Source organism: Erinaceus europaeus, chromosome 9, assembly GCF_950295315.1.
Source record: "Erinaceus europaeus chromosome 9, mEriEur2.1, whole genome shotgun sequence".
Classification (NCBI taxonomy): domain Eukaryota; kingdom Metazoa; phylum Chordata; class Mammalia; order Eulipotyphla; family Erinaceidae; genus Erinaceus; species Erinaceus europaeus.
Window position 1 is genome coordinate 44331935 of NC_080170.1, and position 18967 is coordinate 44350901.

The 18967-nt window shown below is 43.0% G+C and overlaps 1 protein-coding gene across 4 annotated transcripts in view; it reads right to left on the reverse strand.

Moving 5' to 3' along the window:
• STX6 (syntaxin 6) overlaps positions 1 to 12631 on the reverse strand; it is a 42445-nt gene extending 29814 nt beyond the window's left edge. Inside the window, exon 1 of one of the 4 annotated variants that reach the window (XM_060197778.1) lies at positions 12370 to 12624. In XM_060197778.1, the coding sequence (XP_060053761.1) occupies positions 12370 to 12404 (35 nt within the window). In that variant the 5' untranslated portion in view covers positions 12405 to 12624. Of the gene's footprint in view, positions 1 to 12369 lie in introns of all 4 variants that reach the window. The other 3 variants (XM_007525843.3, XM_060197777.1, XM_060197779.1) reach the window with 3 other exon arrangements.
• Positions 12632 to 18967: the final 6336 nt, after the last annotated feature.

The window sequence follows — 18967 nt, forward strand, 5'->3', positions numbered from 1 at the left end:
GGGTAAGTAAATCTTAACTTTAAAGAATGAACAAAAGAGTACTTGAGATCAAGCTTTGATAAAATTAGTATTTTTTATTGTTTCATGAACATTTTTAAAGAGATCACTTTTTACTCCAAGTAGGAATGCTAAGACTTTCTTACAGTTTGGAGGCACTACCTTGGTTTAAGTTAAGGCAATAGCAGTTTTTACATACTACAGCTCTTATATCATCAGTGTAAATACTAGTACATGAAAAAGGCAAGTAAAATCTGAGTGTTATTATAAAAAGCATTGCAAGCTGGGGAGCTCTTTTGTGAAACAAGCTCGAGAACAGTTTGGGGTCCAAGAACCACACCTTCAGAACCGTTTGTTTTTATTTATTTATTTATTTATTTACCTACTTACTTATTACCAGAGCACTGCTTGGCTCTGAGTTATGGTGGTGTTAAGGACTGAACCTGGGACTTTTGGTGCCTCAGGCATAAGTCTTTTTGCATAATCATTATGCTATCTCCCTAGTCCAGAACTCTCTCTTTTTTTTTTTCTTCCCCTCCAGGGTTATTGCTGGGCTCAGTGCCTGAACCATGAATCCACCGCTCCTGGAGGCCATTTTTCCCCCCTTTTTTGTTGCTCTTGTTGTTGTAGCCTTGTTGTGGTTATTATTATTGCCATTGTTGATGTTGTTCATTGTTGGATAGGACAGAGAGAAAACGGAGAGAGGAGGGGAAGACAGAGAGGGGGAGAGAAAGATGACACCTGCAGACCTGCTTCACTGCCTGTGAAGCGACTCCCCTGCAGGTGGGGAGCCGGGGGCTCGAACCAGGATCCTTACACCAGTCCTTGCACTTTGCGCCACGTGCTTAACCTACTGCGCCACCGCCCGACCCCCACTCTAACTCTTAAGACACTGATTCTCAGACTGGAGTGGGATGAGGAGGACATGGGTAGATTCTAGTCTACAAGTACTGAGTTAATCAAGTTCTTAAGTCTGAGAATTTAAGTACATCCTGAAGAAGAAATGATATATATGGCAGAAATTACAAAAATGCTACAAAGCAACACAGAAAAACATTCAGTACCCTACAGACCTGACTGGTGCCATGGCTTCTTCCACTCTCAACCTCTTGTTTTTAAAAGAGGTTTTATTTTTAGTTGCCACTTAGTATAGACTTAAAAGTGCAAAGTAATCATTATTTGATGACTCTAAGACAAATGTTCTAAGGGGTCAAAAAGTTGAGAGCTGTCCTCAATTGTTCAGGTCTTAAAAAGCCAAGATACAGTGAGTGTCCCGTATCAAAGAATCCTATCTTAACAGCAGACAAAGGAGTCTCTCCAAGATTAAAAAACAAACAAACAAAAAACAAACTCCCAACTTATTTTCTTCCATTTTAATTTCAGTTTAGCGTAGAAAAGAGGGTATACTTGGAGAGAAAACAATGTGTGTCACAATCAAGTTATCTTTTTTTAAGTCAAAATTAATTTTAACTATTAGAGGTGACCAAAATATCTTACAGAACTTGCAACTAATAGTTTCAGGAGCCATAATACACATGCCTAACAGCAATACACACACTCTAACATGAGACAAGCCACTCAATTTAGAATCATTTGTAAACATCTGGAGCTACAATTTTAGAATCACTTCACATTCAAAGTAAATCGGTTAATAAAACAGAGGAGTATAGGACTGTGTCATCGGGCTTGAGATTCATGAGGGTTTAAGAATTCATCCTAGTTTTCTCTGTACTTTCTCAGGGAAAGGCAACAAAGCTATTTCTGTATGAAACGTGGCTCATTCCCCTCCCATACCCAGTTGGCCCCAGCTGTAGCTGCAGACTCTTTGGCACAGCTATTGTCTGTCTCTATGGTCTCCAGAAAAGTCAAATTCATGAGCTTCTTTTTCTTTTGGAGTCTAGTTTAGCTATATTCTGGTCTCCCCCCATACACCTATCCTCCCTCCCACTATGCGACAGGAGTGGTTAAAGTCTCATGGCCAGAACTTCCCAGGGGGAAATCAGGTATACTCTGAATTTCTGGAGCTCTTGTACTTATTAGCATATTCTTCTTCTTCTCCTTCTCCTCCTCCTCCTCCTTCTTCTTTTTTTAATGCTTTTTATTTCTTTTGTTGCCCCTGTTGCTTTATTGTTGTAGTTATATTGTTGTTGTTGATGTCATTGTTGGATAGGACAGAGAGAAATGGAGAAAGGAGGGGAAGACAGAGAGGGGGAGAGAAAGATACCTGCAGACCTGCTTCACTGCTTGTGAAGTGACTCCCCTGCAGGTGGGGAGCCAGGGGCTCGAACCAGGATCCTTACTCCAGTCCTTGCACTTTGTGTCACCTGCGCTTAACCTGCTGCGCTACCGCCCGACTCCCAGCATACTCTTGTAAATAATTTGCTCACTGGGAGCCAGGCAGTGGCACACTCAGTACAGCATACGTGTTACCATGCACAAGGACCTGGGTTCACCTGGGGAGGAAGCTTCATGAGTGGTAAGGCAGAACTGTAGGTCTACCTCCATTTTCTTTCTCTATTCCCCCCTTCAATTCCTCTGTCTCTTTCTAAAATACATACATACATACATACAGCTTTTTAAAAAAATATTTATTTATTCCCTTTTGTTGCCCTTGTTATCGTTGTAGTTATTGTTGTTGTTGATGTCGTTGTTGTTGGATAGGACAGAAAGAAATGGAGAGAAGGGGGAAGACAGAGAGAGGGAAAGAAAGATAGACACCTGCAGACCTGCTTCACCGCTTGTGAAGCGACTCCCCTGCAGGTGGGAAGCCGGGGGCTCGAACTGGGATCCTTATGCCAGTCCTTGCACTTTGCGCCACCTGCACTTAACCCGCTGCATTACCACTCAACTCCCCCTACAACAGTTTTTTAAAATAATTTGCTCATCATGTCTTTGGGAATCATATCTGGCACCATTTCACCAAATACTTGCTAATTATTTTTCTGGGAATTAAAAACTTATAAGAGTTTTGTTTGTTTATTTATGAGGCAATGGTAGGAGAGACAGAACCATAGCAAAAATCTAGTCATACAGATCTCAGCAACTACTTCACTCCCCCACCCCACAGGTCAACAATCTGATTCCACCATCACTCCCTTCACCAAGGTAAGGAAGAAGCTCATTTTACCATTTTACTGCCTGCATTCATGTCTAATGTCTTCAAATGGATGCACACATGCTTTGTTTTGCTGCCATTTCCAAATTCAGCTACACAGAGAGATCTCTAGCAATGACTTGTGACAAAAAAAAAAAAAAATGTTGTCACTTAGTTACCTACAGTTATATATAATTTCTGACCACAAACTGCCACACTTCCAAGACTCCAACCTGGGACAGTTCCGCTGCCACTGCAGGTCAGCGATGAGTGACCTGAACTTGCCTTCATTTTATGACATTTGAAAGGACAGCTTATCATATTTATTTCTTGAAACTGCCTGTTCTCTTTTGACATCATGGTGCTCCTCTACTTTTCTGTCTCTCTTGCCTCTCCCTTTATATGGCCCCAGTCCCTCTCAGCACTGTTCTCCATTCCCCAACTACTGCTTCAAGATGCCTATTATCATTCATGGGTTCAAAAAAAGCACTTTAATGACTTTCAATTTTTTTTTTTTTTTTTTAGAGACAAGAGAGAAATTGAGAGGGGAGGGGGAAAAACAGACACCTGCAGCTCTACTTCACCACTCGTGAAGCTTTTCCCCTGCAGGTGGGGACCAGGAACTTGAACCTGGGTCCTTGCACACTATAATGTGAACACTTATCCTGGTGCGTCACCATCTAGCCCCTAGTTGATGACTTTCCAACCCTACCCACTAACCCAAGATTAAAAACCAAACCATCATACTCTCCCACTAAAAAAACCAAGTAGTCGGGAGCCGGGCGGTAGCGCAGCAGATTAAGCGCAGGTGGTGCAAAGAGCAAGGACCAGCGTAAGGATACTAGTTCAAGCCCCCGGCTCCCCACCTGCAGGGGAGTCACTTCACAGGCGGTGAAGCAGGTCTGCAGATGTCTGTCTTTCCCCCTCTCTGTCTTCCCCTCCTCTCTCCATTTCTCTGTCCTATCCAGCAACAACAACATCAATAATAAATACAACAATAAAACAAGGGCAACAAAAGGGAATATATATATATATATATATATATATATATATATATATATATATATATATATATATATATATAACAAAAAAACCAAGTAGTCAAACAAAAATCTGCTTCCTTCTTGTACTTCCTCACTTTAGTCAATAGTGCTGTTATTTCCAAGATACAAAACTTGTCTAGACAAGCATGATCTTTGAGTCTTCCACTTCTTACCTTTCACAACCTCTACTTTAGCCCAATTACACTGAATTTTAAATCTGGAAGGTATGTCTGCATTTACTAAACAAATGAGAGAGTGGGGGTTCAGACATCCTTGCAAATTGTCCCTAGTTCTTCTGCCCTAAGTATGAAGCACTGTCCACTACCAAGCCCTAGTCAATCCCATCATTACTAAGGTAAACCTCTCAATAAATCTATTTTCTTAGAAGACTGAATTTGAGTCCTTATGTTGTTTGACCAGAGGCAAGTGAGTAGTAACTTCCAGTTTAAATTACCTGCTGATTAAGATTTTTTTTTTTTTCCTCCAGGGTTGTCGCTCCAGGCTTGGCACCTGCACTACAAATCCACTGCTCCTGGAGGCCATTTTTCCCATTTTGTTGCCCTTGTTGTTGTTAATTGTTGTCATTGCTGTTGTTGGATAGGACAGAGAAAAATTGAAAGAGGAGGGGGAGACAGAGGGGGGAGAGAAAGACAGACACCTGCAGACCTGCTTTACTGCCTGTGAAGCAATGCCCCAGCAGGTGGGGATCCAGAGACTCTAATTGGGATCCTTATCTCTGAAACTTATTTCTGTCCTCTTGTACATCCCTTCAACTGTACCCTCTCTAGTGGCCTTCTATGTGTTCTCCCTGGACAGCTTGATTATTCCCATTTCCTCAAAACTGTCACTCTTCCCCTATTCTCTCCTGAGTGCTATTCTGTCTTCTGTCCTTGCACTTTATGTCATGTGCACTTAACCCTACCGCCTGGCCCCCCGATCAAGATTTTATAGTAGGAAACACACTAAGTTGAAACACCCCAAGCTGGATATTCATTCTCACACCTTCCATGCTTCTTCCTCCCCCAAATGGCCTACTTTAATATCCAACATAATTGTGCACTAAAGCAAACTGTTTCAGTTGGCATGTCTTCACATCCTCCATTTCCTCACTCCTGACTCTCAACTTCTGTGTGTTCCTTTTCCCAGCTAGGGAAAGTTCTGATACCTGTGCAAACATAGAGAAGACATTTCCTTTCAGGCCCAGAGTGAGACTCTTCTTGCTTCAATAAAGTCTCCTTGAACAAGGATAGTCTTGTTTCTAGGTCCCTGGCACTAGAACAGTGTTGAAATAAGGGCATAAGTAAATAGAAGAGCAAGATGATACTGTTTTTGCAGAGCCAGAATGTCACATATGTGTTACTTATCCTTTTTTTTTTTTTTTACCAGAGCACTGCTTAGCCCTGGCTTATGGTGGCAAAGGGGATTGAACCTAGGACTTTGGAGCCTTGGGCATGATAATCTCTTTATATAATCATTATGTTATCTCTCCTGCCCCATCTATGACTTTTTCATTCAGAGACAGAGAGAAAGAGATAGCACAAGTGCTACCCCTCCCATGTGGCGGCAGGGCTTGACCCTGGGCTGTGCACATGGCAAAGCACACATCCTACCCAATGAGCTACATATTACGTTATTCTCTAGCCATCTTGTATCTGTATTTCTAGTCAATTTTATTTTATCTAGATTATGTTTGCCTTGAAGGCAAGTTCATGCATTTTGTTCACAATGCTGATAAAACTGTTTATTGGTATAATCACTGGAAAAAAATGATTCTTGTTTGCACAGTGATTTTAATCAGGAAACCTAGAATGTAAGTCAAACCTTATTTTTCACTTAAAAAAAAAAAGAATCTAATGTTTCATTAAGGTTTTTCTTTAGGGAGCACAAGGACCCTGGCTCAAGCTGCCCACCAAAGGAAGCACCATGTAACTATGTAGTTTCACAACCTATGAAATGGGGCTACTATGTTTCTTCTCCTCTTTCTACAAATAGAAAAAAAAAAAAAAAAAGTCTGCTAGGAGCAGTGGAACCATGCAGGCATGAAGCCCCTGCAAAAATCCTGGTAGCAAAACAAATCAACTTTTTTTTTTTTTTTTTTTTTTTGCCTCCAGTGTTATTGCTGGGGCTCGGTGCCTGCACTATGAATCCACTGCTCCTAAAGGCTATTTTTCCCATTTTGTTGCCCTTGTTGTAGTTGTTATTGTTGTCATAGCTGTGGTTGTTGGATAGGACAGAGAGAAATTGAGAGAGAAAGGGAAGACAGAGAGGAGGAAAGATAAGACATTTGAGGACCTGCCTCACTGCTTGAGAAGCGACCCCCTGCAGGTGGGGAGCTGGGGCCTCAAACCCGGATCCTTACACCGGCCCTTGTGCTTTGCGCCATATGCACTTAACCTGCTGCGCTACCACCTAGCCCAACAAATCAACTTTTAAAAGCACAACTTTTTGGACATTTGCTATAAATGTATGGAATAAGTAGTACTATATTTTATATTTGGCTCTTGAAACTCATCTAGTTTGGAGAACACTATTCAGATGTGTGTAAGAGTGTAGGTGAAAGTCTGCAGAGTGTGTGTATGTAAGACTTTGGAATTGAGGTGAGATACTATGGAGACTGGAAAAAGGGAAGACCCAGAGTAATGGATGGAATTAAGAGTCCAGCCTTATGTCAGCCTGGTTACCAATGCTCAGTTCTTTTCTTAGCAAACTTTGCTGCCTCCTTAAGTCACATAAAAAATAAAATTACAGTGGTCTAGGAGGTGGTGGGTGCAGTGGATAAAGCATCGGATTCTTAAGCATGAGGTCCTGAGTTAAATCCCTGGCAGCACACATACCAGAGTGACATCTCTTTCTCTCTCCTCCTATGTTTGTCATTAATAAATAAATAAAATCTTTTTTAAAAGTTAAAAATAAATAAACAAATAAATAAAATTATAGGGGCCAGTAGGTGGTGACTCAGCCAGTAGAACCCACACATTACCATGTGTAAAGACCCAGGTCTGAGCCCCTGGTTCCCATCACAAGGTGAGGTGAAGGGGGGAGCTTCATGACCAATAGAGCAGTACCGCAAGTGTCTCCCCTTCTCTTTGTCTCTCCCTTTCTTTACCTTTCTCTGTCTTTCCCTATCAAAAAAAAGAAAGAAAATGCTGTGAGTTATGGCACGGTGCAGACACCAATGCCCAGCAACACCCCTGGAGGCAAAAAGGAAAAAGAAAAACGACACAAACGCATACATCTCCTTTTCCTTCTCAGAGCTTTACGGTCATACCCCCACCCGCTTCTGATAGAGGCAATGAGAGAATGAAAGAGATCACAGCATCAAAGCCTCCTTTTGAGAGCGGTAGGGCTCTCAAACCTGGATTTCACATCTAGAAAAGGAGGGAACTATCCAAGTGAGCAATTTTGCTTACCCTCATATTGCATATCGAACATCCCATGTATTTTTGTTAATCTGCTTGCTGTCCTGAAACTGTCATTCCCATCTGGAGAAAGATGCTGTTCACTGCTGTGCCCTCAACCTCTGCACACAAAATATAGACTCCTATCTATTTCAGAAGGAAGGGTTCTAAGTAGAGCACTGGCTTTCCCATGTCTCTATGGCCACATGGGTATAGAGACTGGTGACCAGCAGGCTTGGTGAAGTTGTTCTTACAGGACTTACAGGACTCTTAGGTGGGAAGGGAAAGGTAGAGGAACCAACACTAGACAGGAAAAACAAAGTTCCAAAGACACTCAAGGGATGGTACCAATAGGACACAATGACCAGTGCACAAAGGCCTGATGAAGTTGAGAGAGTAGAGGATGAAGAAGGGTGGGAGGAGGGGGAAGAAGAGGAGAAAGGCAGAAAGGATCCCACAGAACACAAAATAACACTCAGGAGAGAATAGGGGAAGAGTGACAGGGTTGAGGAAATGGGAATAATCAAGCCATCCAGGGAGAACACACAGAAGGCCAACTAGTGAGGGTACAATTGAAGGGATGTGCCAGAGGACAGAGGTAAGTTGCAGAGGTTGAGTTCTTAGAATGGAAATATCACTGCCTGGCTATTTACGACAGCTGGTTGGGTCCCCTCTGGATTCTGGGATTCTACTCTGAAAAAGACATCAACAGTGTCTACCCTCACAAAAACAAACCTCAAACACTCAGTACTGATGTTTTTGTATCTAAACTTAACTAGCTTAACTGATCTTTTTAATCCTCCCTTATATTGATGTATCCAACACTACTACCAAATCAATGTTCCTAAAAACCCTGATTTTGTTTATTTTTTGTTTATTTTGTTTATTTATTTATTTAGTTTATTTGTTGCCTTTGTTGTGGTTATTATTACTGTTGTTATTAATGTCATTGTTGTTGGACAGGAGAGAAATGGAGAGAGGAAGACAGAGAGGGGGGAGAGAAAGATAAGACACCTGCAGACCTGCTTCACTGTTTGTGAAGTGACCCCCCTACAGGTGGGGAGCCGGGGTTTCAAACCAGGATCCTTATGCATGTCCTTGTTCTTCATGCCATGCACACTTAACCTGCTGTGCCACTGCCCAGTGCCCAAAACCCTGACTTTATATAATTTCCCCCTTTTGAAAAATCTCTCATGGCCTTTAAGATTCTCTTTGATGCTACTCTATGTTAGAGAGTGTTAAATTACCAACAGAACTAGGCAGTTTAGCCTTGAACTGTAGGTCTACTACTTGTTAGCTGTATGACCCTGGATAATTAACTTAATTCCTCTGCCCTCCCTCTGCTGTCTACATCACAGATCTGTCCTCATAAAGTGAAAAATCATGCAGAGTGTTTGCTGTACACAGAATGCCTGGCATGGGAACTGTAGCCTTAATATTAGTTATTATTATTACTACCCTACCTGGGCTCCACCCTAATCTCTAATCACAAAATGCCCATCTCTGGGCCTTTGCTGGTGGTCTATCTGACCATGAACCATCACTTTCACCACCACCGACACCAAAGAATATTCATTCATTATTGACACCAAATAGTCATGGTGTTAGGCTTGAAATATAGGAAAAACAAACAGTCCCAACTCTCAGAATTCACAGTCTACTAATGAAAAAACAGTCAGAGAAAGAAATGCAATAATGTGTTACAGGTGCCAAGGGAAGCACTTCCTTCTGGCAGTAAAGATGCTTACACTGAATCTTGCAAGTTGCAGCAAAACATGCCACAGCAGGCAAGAGCACCCAGTATGGTGGTCATGGTCAGACACTGCTGGAGCACCAAACCAGGGCTAAGTGTGCAGAGGAAAATTGAGGAGGGCTGGATCATGGAGGTCTTGAACTGCCGAATGCCTGAAATGTGGCTATAGTGTGACTGAATGTGTTATGATTATAGTTAATGCAATTTTTTAACACTGGTGCAAAATTCAGTCACCAGAAAACGTTGAGATATGTTTAGAATGATTTGGGTGTGTGAAGCTGCTTTTCTTACTTAAGTTCAATAAGCTCTAAATACCAACCAAAGACTTCGGATGAGAAAACATACAGAGCAGAGAAGACAGCATAATGATTCTACAGAAAAGACTTTCTTGTCTGAGGCATCATAGGTCCCAGGTTTAGTCCCCTACACAACCATATGTCAGAACTAAACAGTACTCTGGTGTCTGTCTCTCTCTCTCTCTCTTTCTTTGTCTTTCTCTCACTCTATCTTTCTTTCTGTATCTCTCACTAAAATAAAACAAATTTTTAAAAAGATGATCACACGAATTTAGATGTGTTATAAAATACATGAGATTTTGAAAACTTAGAATCAAAATGAAAAAAATATTAATAATCCTATGTTAATCACATGTTGAACTATTCTGAAAATATTAAGTTAAAGATGGTATCGCAGTTTTTTTTTTTTTAATTTTAAATGTGCTTACTAGGAAATACAATACAAAGTGTCAGAGAAGCACAGAGGGACAGGTCGGCTTGTATTCTGTTTCTACTTGGTAGCACTGATCCAAGGGCAGATGACCGAGGAAAGAGGCTGGAAACAGGAAAAACAATTAAGAGACTATATGACAAGAGTTCTAACAAGACACAGGCCTGAAATGCAAATTCTACCAATCTTCAAGACCTGCAAAAGCTCTTCTAATCATAGCTATTATTACTGAGGGGGTCCTTCTCTGAACTCTGGGCATTTAATCTTCACTATCATTCACTGTGGCATATAATCAATAACTGTCTATCACTTCTATTTAATTAGGGGTGAGTTGCTCCTCTGATTAGACTATTAACTCCTAGGCAAAGGTGTCCCATGGTGTTATCTTTTTTTTTTTTTTAATTGCCACCAGTTATCAATGGGGCTTGGTACCTACATGATGAATTTTACCACTACTAGTAGTGACCTTTTTTGAAAAATAAAGACAGAAACTGAGGGGAGAGAGAGATGGAGAGAAGGAGAAAAGAGGCACCCGCAGCACTGTTTCTCTACTTGTGAGGCTCCCCCTCCCACCCATACTCATAGGTGGGAGTCAGGGCTTTGAACTTGAGTCCTTGCGCATAATAATGTGTGCACTCTACTGGGTACACCACTACTGACCCCTGTGTGATACATTTTTAATACTTTTCATAAATGGAGATGCTGTCACATGGTCTACAGACAGCAGTGGCTGAGTGTACCTTTTCACAGCAGAAGATCATACCAGTAGGGGGAAAAATGTCCAGATGACAAAGCAACTTAGGGTTTTTACATACCCCATCAAAAATCAAACAAAAAAATTCTGATTACCACTGGTCACCATAGCCAAAGGTAACCTTTACAATCTAATCAATAAGAACTTTCATTCAAAGGGAAAACAGAGCCCTGACATTTAAAAATTAACCCCTGACAGCCCAGGAGGTGGCACAGTGGACAGTGTTTAACTCATGAGCATGAGGTCCTAAATTCAATCCCTTGCATCGCCTGTTCAAGAGCGATGCTAATTCTCTATCTCTCATTAATAAGTGTTTTTTTGTCACCAGAAGTCCAAGGAGATAGCCATTGAGCCACAGAGCCACCTATAAGTGTTTTTTAAGTTAACTCCTGAATCAATCCTAACAAGTAACACATTTTCCATATGGAGAGTCACAAATCTACAAGCTAGCATTTTGTTATCTAAATCAAAGATGAAAGAATGTCTAAGAAAATATGAAGAAGCACACAGATAAGTTCTGATGTCTCATGGATAGGCAAGTATTTCCCTCAAATTGGATTTAAATTTTCTAAGAATACTTAGACAACGCCCAAGCTTCCACCACGACAGAAATAAGAAACCACTATTGTTGGTTTATTTAGTACTGGTATCTCCTAAGAACTTCTTATTCCCTGATTTCTTCCTTAGATATTTAAAACATAAAGTTGACAGATATTAGAAGTTTCATCACCAGACTTCATTTCTCTTGCATTTGCTCAGCATTCACAAAGCTGATCAAAAAACATGCAATTAAAGTTTCCACTTCAAACAGAGAAACTATCAAAGATGGAGTCAGACCAGCTCGCAGGGAAACTGAAGTCAAATTAAAAAGACTTGAAGAGGTTGGGGGGGGGGGTTAAGGGGTGGGGGGAAAGCAGTCCCAATAGCCTCGAGAAAACCAAAGTTAAAAACAGTGCACTCTTACTCCAGCGCAGGGCAGTGGGATCCCAGTGGCAAATAGGAAGCCAGAGAAAGTTTCCTCTGGCTGATTTCATTCTGCTTCCCTTCGAGCCCCATCACTGGATCCCTCTGGATCGAGCAGTCTTCCTGAGCGGCCCACCAGCCCACAAACCAGCCAGGCGTCCCGGGGCCCGAGCAGTTGCCCCACAGCGGTGGACAATAGCAGCTCGGCCCGTCGGCGCCGACACAAAGCTCAGGAGGGCCACTTCCCTTTTCCTGCCCAGATGCTGTTTTGCCTCCTTCCAAGCGGGGCCCCGGGTCGCCCTCACCACCTGCAGAACGGCAGGCGCTCGATGCCCGGTGGCACCTGGGCGCACACGCCCCAAGGGGACCCTCTGTCCCCCAGGGCGAGTGGTGGCACGCAGTCCTCAGCAGAGAGCGGGGAGGGGCGTCCGTGCGGTGAGAGGGGGTGCCTCTGGTGGAGAGGGGTCTCGACGGGGCGGGTGTCCCCAGACAGTGGGCCAGGGCTCCTCAGGCTTGGCTGGGCCCAAGGCCCCCTCTCCCTAACCTCCACTTGCCGCCCTTCCTCTGCAGCGAGGGCAGCGGGGACCATCGCAGCCAGCAACACACCCCTCTCCTCCATGGGCGCCCCGGGTCACACTCACCCTTTCACCACAAAGAAGGGGTCCTCCATGGACATGGCGCCCCGGCACCCCCGCCCGCTCCGCACACGGGGCGCCCGCGCCCTCTGGAATCCCGCCGCCGCCTGAGCCTCGGGCCTGAGATCCCAGAGCTGCGGGCGCGTGCAGGCCGGGGCGCTTGGGACCGCCGCTGGGCCAGCACTCGGATAGCCCACAGGTCGAACCCAGAGTCCGGCGCCGGCCCCCTTGGCCGCCTCCGCGCCCGGCTCCGCCCGACGCGTCCGGCCGTCCCCGACCCGCCCCCGGGACCGCGCGGCCGCGGCCAATCACAAGCGCAGTCCACGGTTCCACTTCCGCATCCGCGCTCACGTGACCAATCTGATTCTACCTCCTCATGGGCCGGAACTGAAGCTTAGGTCACATGGTTCTTGGGGGCGGTGTCGGGGCGGAGCTTCTCCAGCCTTCCTAGGACCTGGGGGCGGAGCTGCTTGCTCTAGGTAGGAAGGCAATTTGCAGTTTACCTTTCCTCTAATTTTAAGGTGATTTTGTAATGTGTGATTCATGGATGCGTCTTGTCCTCCACTTACATTGCACAACTCAATTATGTCTTACTTGATACCTGGCAATGCACTAAAAATTGTTGTAATTGGTGGGGGAGGCGAAGATTAAACCCATTTTGTAGTAAAAAATGTTGAGATATTTTGGTATTTCCTGGGGTCACACATCCTGGACCAGGTAAAGACATACTGGGGTGGACATTTTGATGGACATTCTGCAAATGACCTTTGAGGTCAGTTTTTCCTAAGGCTTTTGGCGTTTCCCCCAGAAAGGGACAAAAAGGGGGCCAGGGATGGCAACTTCCTTTCAGATATGGCTCTAGAGTGCCTCCAGAAAACATTTTTCTTTCTTTTTTTTTTTTTTTTAAGGATTTATGGTTTATTCATGAGAAAGGAGAGAGAGAAAGAACCAGACATTGCTCTGGTGCATGTGGTGCCGGGATTGAACTCAGGACCTCATGGTTGAGAATCCAATGCTTTATCCACTGCACCACCTCCAGGACCATCAGAAAGCATTTTTCTCTGAACAGTTAGCCAACTCCTGTGCCAGATATACTGATAATCATTGAACCCTGACTGTGTCAGCAGGAGGTGTTATCTTAGTAGGTTTCACAATCAAGTAATTATTGCTCTTATCCACACTTTACAATGAGGAATCTGAGCATTCTGGAGGTTAGTTTACTTACCCATTTCTTTAGAGATAAAAGAGTTTTATGCACCAAACCTTGTTTAAACCTGGGTTCAGTTATCAAGGTCCTTAGGTAAAGCTATGTGAATAACAATATTTGCCATATAGGTTAAATAAAAATTAAAGTTAAGCCCAAAGTCCTCAGAGTGGGGTAGTAAAGTCAGACAAACCAGGCAGGAGGCTGCTGAGGTCATTTGCTCTAAAGTGATGAAAACCAAGCCCTGGTGACAGCAATTGTAAATGGAAAAGACAGCAAATCTGATAGATGTTTCCCAGGAAAAAAAAAAAAAAAGCAAAGTGGTGAGACATGACTAAAGATGAATGGGATTAGGGTGGAGAAAGGTGAAAGTCAAAGACTCCAGGGTTCTCTGGGACCAAGCATGAGGAAATGAAGCATAGGAGAGAACTGTTTCATTTAGTTTTGGACATACTGAGATGGGGAGATTAAAAAAGGTATCATCATTCATTCCACAAACACATGTAAATGAAGAAGCAGGTCAAAATAGTGATCAAAAACCTTACTTGGAGCTTTAAAAACCTGAATTCAAATTCCCATGCTGTGACTTGCTGGCTGTCCTGTCTTAGGCAAACTGCTTAATCTCCGCTGTGGTCAGCTGGGAAATGGATACCATAATGATCACTTTCTAGAGAATGTTATAAGCATTACGTGGGTGGATGTGTGAAAAGTGCTGAACAGTGTCTGGCACATGTGGGCTCTTACTGTGTCTAGGTACTGATAAAAAATATTTTTCTCAGGGCCAGGTGGTAGCGCGCCTAGTTTAAGTGCACATAGCGCTAAGTGCAAGGAGTAGCCAAGGGTACCAGTTCGAGCCCCTGGCTCCTCCACCTGCAGGTGGGGGTCACTTTGCAAGCAGTGAAGCAAGTCTTCAGGTGTTTTTCTCTCCCCTTCTCTGTCTTCCCCCTCCTCTCTCAATTATCTGTCCTATCCAACAACAACAGCAGTAACTATAATAGCAACAACAACAATGGAAAAGATGGCCGCCAGGAGCAGTGGATTATTAGTGTAGGCACCAAAAAAAAAAAAAAAAAAAAAACAAGACTTTTCCTTCAGGGACTCTCAAATCAGTTGAAAGAGAGGCACAAAGAGGGATAGATAAAAGTTTTCACAGTAACACAGGGATAGGATACATATGTAGATGTGTATCTGTGTATATGTTAGAGGAGGTAAATTGTGATTAGGAATGACTAGGGAAGTTATGACACAGCATGGTTCGGGGTAGAAAGGTGGTGGTGGCAGAGGATGTGGGAGGAGGAACCAGAAGATAGAGCCAAACTGATGATGGCCAGAATCAGATTTCATTCTTGAGACTGATGTAAGAAATATTAACACTTGGAGAGTCAGGCAGTAGCACAACGGGTTAAGCGCACGTAGTGCAGAGCACAAGGACCAGCATAAGGATCCCTACCTTCAGGGGAGTCACTTTACAGGCGGTGAAGCAGGTCTTCAGGTGTCTGTCTTTCTCTCCCCCTCTCTGTCTTCCCCTCCTCTCTCCATTTCTCTCTGTTCTATCTAATAACAACTACAACAATAAAACAACAAGGGCAACAAAAAGAGAATAAATAAATATTTTTTTAAAAGAGAGAGAGACTCTCATGCCTGAGGCTCCAAAGTCCCAAGTTCAATTCCCCGTAACACCACCAGAGCTGAGCAGTGTTCTGATATATATTTCCCTCCACATTTGTGGAGGGAAATGACAAGGTCAGACAGGCATTTGACCAATGTTGCAGTGGCCAGGGGGTCATGCTCTAGCAGAGGGATGAGGGCTTCCAGATCCAGATTCACAGTTACTGACATGGGGAGGCTGCATCATGGACTTGGTGACTGGTGCAAAGTGTTAGATGCTGTTAACAGTGAAGACAGGGAAGCTTGCTTGGTCCTAGATTTAGAAGTGGGCAGTTGTTCATTTTAGTCACTACGATAGTAAACACAGGAAGAGGATCAAATTAAGGTGATTGTAAATTAAGGGAGTCTGCAAGTTGTCTTTTTTCTCTCCGCCTCTCTCCCGCTCCCTCTCCTCAATTTCTCTCTGTCCTATTGAATAAAGTAGGAAAGAAGAGAAAAGAAAAGAAAGGAAAGGAAAGGAAAGGAAAGGAAAGGAAAGGAAAGGAAAGGAAAGGAAAGGAAAGGAAAGGAAAGGAAAAGAGAAGAAAAAGGAAAAAATGGCCACCAGGATCAGTGGCTTCAAAGTACACCCACCAAGCCTCAGCGATAACCCTGGAGGAAAATGTTTTACATTCTCATGGAGTAAAAAGAGCAAGACAGAGTTACCTTGGAGAAAGTACTAAGAAAGGAGACTCTAGATTTTCTACTTGTGATAAATTACACATAAAATTTACCACCTTAGCCATTTTAAGTATACAGTTCAGAAGAATTATATACATGAATATTGTAAGGAACTCAGAGTTTCTTGTAGACTCTACCCTTTCGCATTCTCAATAGTGGGACATGAAGTTTTCAATTTCTTTTTTTTTTTTTTAATTTTTTATTTAAGAAAGGATTAGTGAACAAAAGCATAAGGTAGGAGGGGTACAACTCCACACAATTCCCACCACCCAATCCCCATAACCAACCCCCTCCCATGATAGCCTTCCCATTCTCTAGCCCTCTGGGAGCATGGACCCAGGGTCGTTGAGGGTTGCAGAAGGTAGAAGGTCTGGCTTCTGTAATTGCTTCCCCGCTGAACATGGGCGTTGACTGGTCGGTCCATACTCCCAGTCTGCCTCTCTCTTTCCCTAGTAAGGTGTGTCTCTGGGGAAGCTGAGCTCCAGGACACATTGGTGGGGTCTTCAATCCAGGGAAGCCTAGCCAGCATCCTGGTGGCATCTGGAACCTGGTGATTGAAAAGAGAGTTAACATATGAAGCCAAACAATTTGTTGAGCAATCATGGATCCCAAGCTTGGAATAGTGGAGAGGAAGTGTTAGGGGGGTACTCACTGCAAACTCTAGTGTAATCCTGCTTTCAGGTATATATTTTGCAGTAGTTTATGGATACGTGTGCACATAAGCTCTCTCTCACAGAAACTGGTGTATATCTAGGTTATGGGACTTTGTTAGAAAGTGAATTACCTGAGATGAAATTAGAGTGTACTATTAAAGGAAAGGTCTCACCCGAGTAATGAAGCTGAAGGGAGTTTTCAATTTCTTTACAGTCTTGTTTCTGTTTTTATATATCTACCCTACTGTTTATGAAGTAGTATCTTCTTGTGGTTTTGATTTTCATTTCCCCAATTACTAGTGTTGTTGACTATCTTTTAAAAATTTTTTTGTATTTATTTATTCCCTTTTGTTGCCCTTTTTAAAAAAATTGTTGTAGTTATTATTGTTGTTGTTGTCATTGTTGGATAGGACAGAGAGAAGTGGAGTGAGGAGGGGAAGACAGAGAGGGTGAGAGAAAGATAGACACCTGCAGATTTGCTTCACCGCCTGTGAAGCGACTCCCCTACAGGTGGGGAGCCTGGGGCTCGAACCAGGATCATTACACTGATATTTGAGCCTTGCGCCACCTGCACTTAACCTGCTGCGCTACAGCCTGACTCCCCCGACTATCTTTTCATGTGTTTATTCGTCATTGCTTATCTTCTGCAGAGAAATGTCTGTTCAAGTGCTCATTTTTATTTTTATTTTATTTTTTTGGATAAGTACTCATTTTTAAAGTTGAATTTTGTTGTTGTTGCTGCTAAGTTTATCTAAACCCTTTTTTAAATAAGGGAGAAAAGTATTACTTACATGTTAAGTAAGACATGCCATCATCTTAATCTTTTAAAAATCCCAATATGCATATCCAAAAGCTTCTTTTCTTTTGAGGATCTGACAGGTCCAGGTATTACTTATCTTTATTGTCTCTTGCACATACCTGTGCTCTATAAATATTTTTAAATTGAAAATTTTTTGAAACCAACAAAGGGTTAAAAACAGATAGTCTCTAAGGAAGTCAGTCTTGTACTTACATTTTTGTCTTTACCTAGCAACTAATGACACTAAATATTTCCCCTATTATTATTGGGAGATAATTATTATTATTTACTATTATTATTACTTATGCCTGAGTGACACACCTAGGCGTAAAGATCAACTGGGACCCTGTTAGTGTTTAATTTAAAGAATCCCAAAAAATGACTTTAGGGGAAGGCTGATGGAGTTCCTGTAACCACTCATCATTTTATTAATGCTGAAGCACAATACTGCCTGTGAGTATCCACAGTTCTCTTACCTCAGAACTCCAGAGCTAGTCAGCCTGGGGAGGTGAGAGTGTAGTGCATTGTGTCTTCCTAAAACTTGGCATTGGTGCAATGGAAAAGTCAGGGGCAGAGAAATGTACTTGTGGAACCCAGAACCTATAGAAGCATGGACTAACTGAAAGTTTCCCTCCTTGTAGGTAGGATTTTTATATCATCTTCTGAAAAGACTTTCCTAGCAACTTTCTCACTGTTCTTCTGAGCTTTGCTCCCTTTCTTTCCTACCCACATCCTTTCTTTGACTTTTGTTTCTCTCTCTCTCTCTCTCTCTTTGCCTCCAGGGTTATTACTGGGGCTCAGTGCCTGCACTAGAATCCACTGCTCCTGGAGGCTATTTTTCCCCTTTGTTGTCCTTGTTGTTTATCATCATTGTTGTTGTTATTATTGTTGTTGCTGCTGCTGTCTTTGTTAGATAGGACAGAGAGAAATCAAGAGGAGGAAAAGACAGAGAGGGGGAGAGAAAGACACCTACAGACACGCTTCACTGCCTGTGAAGTGACCCCCTTGCTGCTGTGGAGCATCCCTGAGCCGGTCCTGTGGGCTTAACCCACCTCAAGGGTGTGTGTGTGTGTACCACAAATCCACTGCTCCTGGAGGCTACTTTTTTCCCTTTTTGTTGCCCTTGTTTTTATCGTTGTTGTGGTTATTATTGTTGTTGTTATTATTGATGTCGTTGTTGTTGGATAGGACAGAGAGAAATGGAGAGAGGAGGGGAAGACAGAGGGGGAAGAGAAAGATAGACACCTGTAGACCTGCTTCACCACTTGTGAAGAGACTCCCCTGCAGGTGGGGAGCTGGGGGCTTGAACCGTGATCCTTACTCCAGTCCTTGAGCTTTGCACCACGTGTGCTTAACCTACTGCACTACCACTAGCCTTTAGTTCAGGTTTATTTACCCCCTTTCTCCTTACCAAAAGCTCTATCCATAATAAAAGATCCACAGAGGTAAAGCCATGTTTCTGTACTCATTTACATGCTTTTTAAAAAAAATATACCCTCTGTAGAGTAAGTCAACTGAATAGAAGGAAGGGGAGGTTTTCCATTGTCAGGAAAGCACAAGAGATGTGGACCAGGCTTCTCTGAGTCTGGGCTGCTACCATTGGCAGTAAGTCAAGAGCAG